Here is a 10249-nt window from a genome sequence, read left to right as displayed (position 1 = left end):
TATAAAAAATATTTAAAAAAAATTCGATAAAATATAACAACCAAAATACCCCTTGTGTTGGGGTTTTTATGTTCTCTCAGATAGATTATTTAAACCAATTAGAGGTTTTTTTCAATATTAAAAAAAAATGTTTTAATATTTAATTCTTAATTTGATAAGAATGTTTTGATAAGAACTATCTTGTAAGATTTTTAAAAAAACTATCTTGATTACAATATTAAAAAAAAAACATTTTTCAATGGATTTTTGAAGTGCATATGTAATTCTATATTTAAGATTGCAACCTTATATAAACATTTTCCGTTTGTGTTTGTCCAAAATAGCACACGAGAACACGCTCCTTATGGGCGAGCGTGTTCAAATCATGGTTATCAAGTTGGGGAATAATAAATTACCCAAAAAAAGTTGGGAATAATAATAATATATTAACAAATTAAAATATCAGCAATCAATCTATTTTGTTCCTAAAAATTGGAGGCAAAAAAAAGGTCAAAAATCCAAATGGCCAAAAATTAGGTAAGTTAAAGTATTGTGAATATTTCGGAATTGCTTCAAAAAGATAATGAAAAAATCAGATATGCAAAGACGATACAGGATAAGATTATGATTTACAGTTGTTCTATGGTTATATTAAAGCTACATGATTACTCTATTGTCATGACATAAAACATATGATAGACCAATTGTGAGAATATAAACAACAATATTAAGCATAAGAACTACATTAGCAAATAACATGAGGGTTAGAGAGAGAAAAACGGGTTATCTCTCTCGATGGGTGCAGGAGGAGGGCATGAAATCTAGTGGCACTCCAGTCATGGAGTTTGAGTGAGCGCATCCTTGATTCTGCCACATGTCACAACCATAGTTAGCACGTCGGGGAATAATAACATATCGACAAACCAAAACATCGGTAATAAATCAGTTTTAGTTTTAGAAGTCGGTGGAAAAATATTAGATAAAAAATACGAATTGCCCAAAAATAAGGTAAGTTATAGAATCGTGAATATTTCGGACTTGACTCGAAAAGATAGAGTGAAAAATCGGATATATAAAAATGACACAATATAGGATTCTGATTTGCAATTATTGTATAGATATATTATTTTATGGCCTTGCCTAGTATCATTAGAGTAATTCTGGATAAGTTTTTGTTGAAACTCTCAATAAATCTAACAATAATGCTTACTCTGGTGTCTTAACACAAAACATTTAATAGATTTATTGGGGGCATAAGATAAAATAATAACAACGACAATACTAAAAACAATAATTATATTAGTAAATAACAAGAACTGTAAACCAAAGTATCGGGTTATTGTTCAAAAAAATAAATAGAAGAGACCCTAAGTTTAAGATTGTAGTTAACTAAAATAAAACACAAACATTCAAATATGTAAAATAGTGGTCCATTCAAAATGCATGCTATATTATTTACACAAATAAAATAAAAATATGAAATTAATCAAACTTCTCTATACATAAAGAAAGCAACAAAATGCTTAAGCAAATTTAAATCTCATATTAAATTTCTAGCTGCCTAAATCTTTAGTATCATTGCATCTCTATCTTGCTCTTTATAAGGACCTTCCAATTTATTTTTATTTTTTAAAATATTTTACTCTTTGCTTAACTCTACCTATTAATGTGACATATACGATAATTTTGATATCTTTGTTTTCAAGAAATATATTGCTTGTATTTTTCATACACGTTTTTTAAAAGAAATTATTGGTGAAATTTTGTATGGAATTTTTTATTAAATCAAGATTATTAATATATTCCCACTATGCTTATCTTTAAACTAAAAATCAATAACATTCAGTTAATAAAGAAAGTAAGTTATAGGGATGAAATTTTTTAAAAAAATAAAATACAGATTTATGTGAGTTCCATTAAAAAAAATACGATTTTTCTAAAGATATTTTGAAAAAGTTGGAGTTCATAACGGATTTCGAAAAAACGGAGATTTTTTAAACAAACCCATCCATTTGAACAAGTGGAGTCTGGAGAGCACGATGAGAGAGAGTGGTAGAGAGAGAGACCCACTCCCTCTGCATGGCTCAAACCATCATTTCATGCATGTGCGTCGTAGCCATAAATACTTATTTTTCTCTCTCCCACCTACCTTTCTCTCTCTAAAATATTTCCCCCACGTCTTTCTCTACCTCTAAATTTCGCTTTTATATAAACTAGGTTCTTAAGCTCTGCTCCTTATTCCTGCTATTTCCTTCTCTCTTCAACCCTCTCCATTTTCTCTCTTCTCTAAATATTCTCTCTCTATATTCTGTGATTATTTGTGCATTTAGGAAGACATGGCTTTAAAGCTTTCGCTTCCTTTACAAACCTCTTTCCGAAGTCTAGGGTTTCAGCGCTCAAGACCTGGTTCTGCTAGGTTCTTCATGACCGCCACCCTTCCACGAAAGTCCAAGTAAGCATTCCTTCTTCTCCTTCTCCTTTTAATTGTTTTTACGTCTTTCTTTTTTTTGCTCTTTTTTCTTTTTTTATTTATTTAAAGTCTGTGTCCCGTTTTTATTAACTAAAGGACAATGGTCTGAAAGGGGTGAAGCCCTATCAAAATAAAGCGTCACCTTATAACTCATCGAAAATCATAATTCAAATATTAGAAAAATTTTGCATCGATCATTTTATGTTTGTGAAAAAATAAAGATTTCAAGCTCTACAAATAGTGGATATTGTAACCAAATATCTTGACCATACATTTCGCCCTAAAAACAAGTGTTCACATATCCGCAAGATCTATACCATTTTTTGAGCTTCAAATTTTATTATTAATATTGAAAATTGATTTTAGAACCATAATAAAGATTTCCATTGTCGAAAGTGATTTCTGCATGAGGATTTGAGGTGAGGTTTTATTTTGTTTTCATAAAGCCTAGGCCTCATAGAAACTTCATCCTTAACTGAAAGGGTGTGGTTTCTTTAAGGTTGTAACCTTAAACAATCCAATAAAGCACACCTCCAAATTTTATCAAGACATATAATTTTAGTATAAAAAATTATTAATATTATTTGAAATTTTATTTTCATAGCTAATTATAAAATTTTAAACAAAAATATTAGAATCACGTAGATCTATAAACATATAAAAATCTTGAAAATGGACAGTCTAGATAATGGGATGCAAGATGCACTATTTTTGGGACTTAAAATCTTTTTCTTTTTTTTTTTCTTTTCATATTCATACATCTTAATGTCGAGATGATCGATTAGAGGTTTTTTTACATTAAAACAATATTTTTTGATAGAATTTTGAGGTGCATCTTTAATTCTACATTTGCAACCTTAAATAAATAAAAAAATTTCTTTTTTTTTTGTGTAAGTGAGTAGGGGAGTAGGTCCCTACCCATTTTATTTTAACTAAAGGAAAAAGGTTCGATAGGGTTGTAGCCCTATCAAAATAAGTAAACCCTCACCTTATAAGTCATCAAAATTTGCAATTCAAGTATTATGAAAGTTTTACATCGACCATCTCGGCTTGAACATTATGGTTGTGGAAAAAATTATGATTTCAAGGTCTAAAAATAGTGTATATTGTAACAAATTCATTTCGCCCTAAAAACAAGTGTTCACCGATCTGCAGGATCATTACCATTTTTTGAGCTTCAAATTTTATTGTCAATATTGAAATTTGATTTTAGAACCATGATGGAGATTTTTATTGCCAAAAGTGCTTTCCGAACAAGGATTTGACGTGAGGCATTATTTTTTTTTCCTAAAGCCTATGCCTTATAGAAACTTCATCTTTAACTAACTGGGTGTGGTTTTTATAAGGTTGCAATCTTAAACAATCCAATTAAGGTGCACCTCCAAATTTTATTATAACATGTAATTTTGGTATAAAAAATTCTTAGAATTATGTGAAAATTTACTTATATATCTAATTATAAATTTTGAAACTCCAAAAAATGGCAAGAATCAAGTAGATTTATAAACACATGAAATTCTTGAAAATGGATGGTCTAAGTAATGGGTTGCATGCACTATTTCTTAGACTCAAAATCTTTTTCTTTCATTTTTTCTTCATATTCATACATCTCGATGTCAAGATGATCAGATAGGGGGTTTTGCATGCGTACCTCCAAATTTTATCATAACATGTAATTTTGGTGTCAAATTTTAGGATTATTTTTAAAATTTATTTTCGTATCTAATTATAAATTTTTTAAACTCCAAAGATGGTTAGAATCAAATACAACTATAAACATATGAAAATCTTAAAAACGGATGGTCTAGATAATGTATTGCAAGATGCACAAATTTTAGGACTCAAAATGTATTTTTTTCCATATTTATACATCTCAATGTCGAGATGATCAATTTGAAGGTTTTTTGCCATTACAACAACATTTTCAGATGGATTTTTGAGGTGAGGCTCTAATTCTACATTTTAAGATTAACTTTATTTGATATTATTTTTAACTGAAACTTATGAGATAAAGACAAAGAAATGAAATCCGACTGTCCTGCACGCCAAATTGTGGTTATTCTTGGCAAGCTGGCCTCGCATCCTACGTCATCAGAGTTTGTGACAACAGTTGGCTGCCACTGTGTCAAATGCTCGTGGAGTCCTGATTTACTTAATTGGGGGAGTTTTGTGTTGGAACCAATGTGGAATGCTCGCGGAGTCCTGATTTACTTAATTGGGGAAGTTCCGTGTTGGAACCAATGTGGAATGCCTAGGTGTTTTTCACCGCATTTTTCTAATTAATTTGCAAAGTGAGTCGTTGATCCATTGATGGATTGGACATCAATTTGTTCATATTTAAGATTGTTCATCATCATACTAATGCGATGATTTCTCTCGCATTGTCTTACAATTTCGTTCCGATGTTGATTTTATATAAGGTTTCTGATAGGGGATCATTTTCTCTTTCTATATTGAGCCATGTATGTTGAGGATTGATGTCTTGTATTCAAAGGAAATAGATTGCTAAGATGGAGTCAAATGGACGATTCTGGAGGGCCATTAAAATCCGTACATGGGATTTAATATATATGGTTACGATGAGGTTTTTTAGGGTTAAAGAACAAACACGGACTTAATAAGAGATAACAGAGAGGCATGAGGAAAAGAGCTATTGTAACCCTATTCTCTATTGCTAGTAAAGAAGCTATCATCTCCTATGTACGTAGACACGTTGCCGAACCACGTATATCTTTGCGGTGTGGTTGGTTGTTTTATGTTTGTTTCTTCTTTTTTGTTTTCGTGAATTGCTTTTCGCTTCTAGAATGTATGCATTTGATAGTCATGAGTATGTCTAGACACACAAACTCTCTCTCTCTTCTCCTCTGAGAAGAGAAGTAATTGTGTATAGGCACTATTTGTTGGGACTATGCTGAATATTTTGTAAATATTCAATTATTTTTGGATTTTTCGTTTTTTGGGGGAAGCGTTGCCATATGAACTTCCCAAATTTGGATGACATAATTTGAGGAAGTATTGGTTTTGCTTTCTTTGAATCTCTCTTTCGAGAAACTAAGGCATGCAAAATGTATTAGGTGGTTTTGCATGTAAGATTTTGAGGAACTGTTTCTCCTGGTGTGCTTTTGGTACTTCATGCTTTCATCCATTTTGAATATAGTCTACTGAGAAAGCATACCTAGTTCTTTTTGTTCTCTGTCTTTCCTCCTTCAATGTTTTTCCCTTCAAAATGAAGATTTATGGATTACATTGAAACCTCGATTTATATGAGAGTTTGTGGAGGTTTATTTTTCCTGATTATAGATTATGTAGATTTTTATTTTATTTTGCTTTTTGATGTGAGAATATGCTAAAGTGGCTGTTTTTCTTGTCTGCTTTATAATCTTTAATGAGATAATTATTATTTTCAAGAACATATGGATTAGAAACCATTTAAGTAAATTATTTTTGTTTGAAAAAAAAATCGAATTCAATCTGGATTTTTGAAGGATAACAATCTGGTCTGTTTTTTGGGGATATTGGTATTTATTTTGTTCATCATTATTTTTGAAGTGTTTATAGTTTATAGATAATATATTGATGGATCAAATAAGAACTTTTTCTTCTAAAAATTTTTGTTCAGCCATTTGACCTGTGTTTGATGATAATATGAGCTTCTTTTTTGAGCAGGGAGATTGACAGTCTTAGGAAGCAAATCAGCCCTCGAGAAGTGCATGTTCAAGTGACCCATTCGATGCCTCCCGAAAAAATTGAGATCTTTAAATCCTTGGAGGATTGGGCAGAGCACCATATCTTGGTCCACCTGAAAGCTGTAGAGAAGTCATGGCAGCCTCAGGATTTCTTGCCTGACCCTTCTTCCGAGGGTTTTCTCGATGAAGTGAGGGAACTAAGGAAGCGGGCTGAGGAAATCCCAGATGATTACTTTGTTGTTTGGTTGGAGATATGATCACTGAGGAAGCTTTGCCCACCTATCAGACAATGCTCAATACCGCTGATGGTGTTCGTGATGAAACTGGGGCAAGTCCAACTTCTTGGGCAGTTTGGACCAGGGCCTGGACTGCTGAGGAAAACAGGCATGGTGACCTTCTAAACAAGTACCTCTACTTGAGTGGGAGAGTGGATATGAGGCAGATCGAAAAGACGATTCAGTATCTTATTGGATCAGGAATGGTGAGCTTCTAAGTTATTACTGCATACATCAAGATTTTATTTTGCCTTCTTTTGGTTTTGTTGATTGCTTGAACTATGGGTTTGGATCTCATTAGCTCACTGTTGATACGAAGAACTCAAAACTGCAATTTTCAGTATTTGTTTCTCAAATGGTCCTTGAAACATGGAGCAGATACTTATTATATAGAATTTATTTTGGTTTGTTTTGTTTTCTCATTCATTTTTGTTGGTTCCTTTTATCTTTTAAGAAAACTGGTTGTAAATATAAGCAAGTAAAAAGCCTTATTGTCTAGACTTTAAGCAAATGATCCTGCTTTATTACTTCTACAGAAGTTAGATGCTTTGATTTGGTTCGAATCTGTTTATTTTATTCATTTGTTGAATTTTCAAACTAATAAGCTTGAAATGTTGAATGGTTGTCCCATGATTTATGTCAATTCTTCTTTGGGAAATGTTAAATTGTGTTGGGTATATTGCTATGTCAAACTTGCTCTGTTGAGAATTTTGGCTGATTATCATTTTGGCTGTTCTCTATGTCGTCATACTATTGATGCTCTTCAAACCAAGCTTCAGTCTTTGGATTTCATTGGTTTTCTTCCTTTCATTTACCTTTTTTGATGATCATCAGAAAATTTCATTAAGTGGGGTTTGGCCATGTAGCATAGTGGTAGGGACTTCTTGTTACCTCTCCTTAATCAATATGTGTATCGGTCCAAACAAACATAATTTTGTATTATTAACAAAAGAAAGTGCTATATTTTTGAAGTGCGAATCACTTGTATAAAAGACAACAGGTTTAGCTACAATATAAGTTGAGCTCTAGAACTACTGGCCTGAGGGGTTTTTTTTGGCAGAAATTTTTCACGCCTTCGGTTTGAAAAATAAACAATTCCATGAAAAAAAAAATATTTTTAGATCGTGAAGGCCTTGATCTACCATTTTTGAAATAGACAGCCTATGGTCATCGAAAATGAAGGAATTGATTTTCCCCCATTCTTGTTGTGCAAACTCATTTTTTTTCTTTTTTAAAATTTGATCTCCCAAATGCAAATCTATATGTGTGCCAAAGAGGTCCATTAGACCTCTTTCATCAGTTGGTGATGACCATAATTTTCGGTGATTTGAGACTCGTAATATTCCCTAGGGATCTTGATTATGGTGTACTTTCCCATGGATAATTTTTTCTAGAAGAATCTACTTGGATTTTTGATGTAAAACGACTTTTATGTTGAATCTCATGTTTCCTCTCTCCCTTTAATTTTTTATTCTTCCTTTTCACCTTGGTCCTCTTTATTCCATTCTTCTCGCCTCTTTGATTTTCATTCTTCTCGCATTTTCTAGGATCCACGCACAGAGAACAGCCCCTACCTTGGCTTTATTTACACATCTTTCCAGGAGAGGGCGACTTTCGTATCGCATGGTAACACTGCAAGGCACACACAGGACTATGGTGACATGAAGCTCGCTCAGATCTGTGGAATCATTGCTGCTGATGAAAGGCGCCATGAGACTGCCTACACCAAGATCGTGGAGAAGCTGTTTGAGATTGACCCTGATGGCACAGTCTTGGCATTTGCTGACATGATGAAGAAGAAGATATCCATGCCTGCTCATATGATGTATGATGGGCAAGATGACAACCTCTTTGAGCATTTCTCAGCTGTTACTCAGAAGTTGGAGGTTTATACAGCTAAGGATTATACAGATATATTTGAATTCCTGGTTGATCGATGGAATGTTGAGAAGCTAACGGGTCTTTCTGGGGAGGGGCAGAAGGCCCAAGATTTTGTGTGTGGCTTGGCTCCAAGGTTTAGGAGGTTGCAAGAGAGAGCCCAAAGTCGGGCAAAGCAAATCGGAAGAGTTCCTTTCAGCTGGATTTTCAACAAGGAAGTTCTGTAGAAAGGCCTCTAAGGTCAGTTCTACTGCTCTTAGACATGGATAGGATTTCTTTCACACTGCTTGCTCTGCAACCACATTTTCATTTCTGGTTGATGCAGGTTAGGTGGTAGGTCTCTGAGTGCCGTGTTCTATCGATGTTTTCTCCATGTTGGGAATTTCATGTAGTTTGAGGTCCCTGGTTGAGCTTGTTGACAAGGGAAATAATTATATAATATGGTTCTGTATTTGCAATGAGGAACTGCTTTTATATTGGTTATCCTGCTCACTCTCTCATGGTCACATGGATGTCTAATGAGTGACACTACCTCTTCTTTTCATTTTATTTTTCATTTTTCCTGTTTCCTACCACTTTTCAATGATTTGCAGTGGTCATCCTTTTCTCGTTTTGGGAATATCTTATTGGGAAAGCCGACCAATACACGTCCATGTGATGTTCTATACTGCCGACCAATACACGTCCATCTGATGGAGCAATCCACTGTCCTTTTTCAAGAGCGTATGGTGGAGATGAACTTATTAGTTCAGGTGATGGACATTCACCAGGAGCTACAAATTATCTCCATCATGTGTTCTCAAAACAGAAGGTGGACACCTTTTTCTTTGTTTTGTGAGCATTATATGATGCAGTTGGCCCTTTAGGAACAGTTGTCCTGTGGACGTCCAATTGCATGCAATAAGTATGTTAATGGTGTTTTCACACGTGATTGCATTCAGGTTCTGACTCTTCTTATCTACTTTTCTATTGAACTTTTGAAATTTGCCATCATGCACCATTAAAACCCAATATAATACCTAGCCTCTCCGACACGTTTCCTCCCATATGTCCTTTCATATGTGAGTATCATCATCGTCAAAGTTTTTACTTAATTAATTAATTGGGATCGGCTATTCGAATTCAATCCTCACTATTCTGTTTTGTTAAAGGCCATATCAATGAGATCATCAGTCTCCATATCTTTTCTCACTTTTTACTTAATTAATTAATTGGGATCGGCTCTTCGACTTCAATCCTCACTATTCTGTTTTATTAAAGGCCATATCAATGAGATCAACAGTCTCCATATCTTTTCTCACTATCATTTATGAGTCTCTTTTATAATTTACAAAAATTACATGCAGACCAGATTATTGATCCGTTATAACAAAATGGCCCAAAATGGACCGTTTACCAAGAAGAACATAATCCCCTTTTTTTAAAAAAAGTTTGCCCCTGATCCGGTGTTGTAAACATCAAACCGCTTTTTAACTCAATCCTTTCTCCATATAGGTCCCCGTGAGTGTTTTTTATTTATTTTTATTGTTTTACCCTCAGTTGGATGTGAAACATTGGACCACCAACTGCTGAAATTTTTTTGTCATAAATCAAGGGGTCTAATGCTAGTGGGTAAAACAATAAAAATAAAAATAAAAATAAAATAAAAATATCATAAAAATAACATAAAAAAACACTCAAAGGAACCTACGCAAAGAAAAGGATGGGGATTAAAAAGCTATCCGATGTTTACAACTTCAGATCAAGGGAAAAATTGTCAAAAATAAAAATAAAAATAAAAATTTCATCCTTCTTGATAATGGCGGCCCATTTTTTAACCATTTCGCTATAACGGATGAATAATCCGGTCCCTACGTAAATTTCCCTAATTTACCATACCAAGCAAGGGACATTGGCCTAAGATACATTCAACATCTATTTACTGTTTATGCAATGTCCAATGTCAATGTCCATGTGGGCCA

The 10249-nt window shown here is 33.5% G+C and overlaps 1 protein-coding gene across 1 annotated transcript; it reads left to right on the top strand.

Annotated features, from left to right (window-relative positions):
* Positions 1 to 6108: 6108 nt before the first annotated feature.
* On the top strand, positions 6109 to 8771 carry LOC18424110 (stearoyl-[acyl-carrier-protein] 9-desaturase, chloroplastic). The gene is made up of 2 exons (XM_020661581.2): positions 6109 to 6616; positions 7958 to 8771. The coding sequence occupies exons 1-2, from the start codon at positions 6389 to 6391 to the stop codon at positions 8513 to 8515; spliced, it is 786 nt and encodes a 261-aa protein (XP_020517240.1). The 5' UTR covers positions 6109 to 6388; the 3' UTR covers positions 8516 to 8771.
* Positions 8772 to 10249: the final 1478 nt, after the last annotated feature.

Source organism: Amborella trichopoda, chromosome 9 (genome assembly GCF_054954075.1).
Source record: "Amborella trichopoda isolate Santa Cruz 75 chromosome 9, AtrichopodaSantaCruz75HAP2 v2.0, whole genome shotgun sequence".
Classification (NCBI taxonomy): domain Eukaryota; kingdom Viridiplantae; phylum Streptophyta; class Magnoliopsida; order Amborellales; family Amborellaceae; genus Amborella; species Amborella trichopoda.
This window is presented reverse-complemented; position numbering and strand designations above follow the sequence as displayed.

What these genes read in the sequence shown, in the direction of transcription:
- LOC18424110 (XM_020661581.2), top strand. Translation starts at nt 6,389, where the DNA reads ATGATCACTGAGGAAGCTTTGCCCACCTATCAGACAATGCTCAATACC. An exon ending in ATCTTATTGGATCAGGAATG is followed by an intron (nt 6,617 to 7,957) that starts GTGAGCTTCTAA and finishes CGCATTTTCTAG; the next exon opens with GATCCACGCACAGAGAACAG.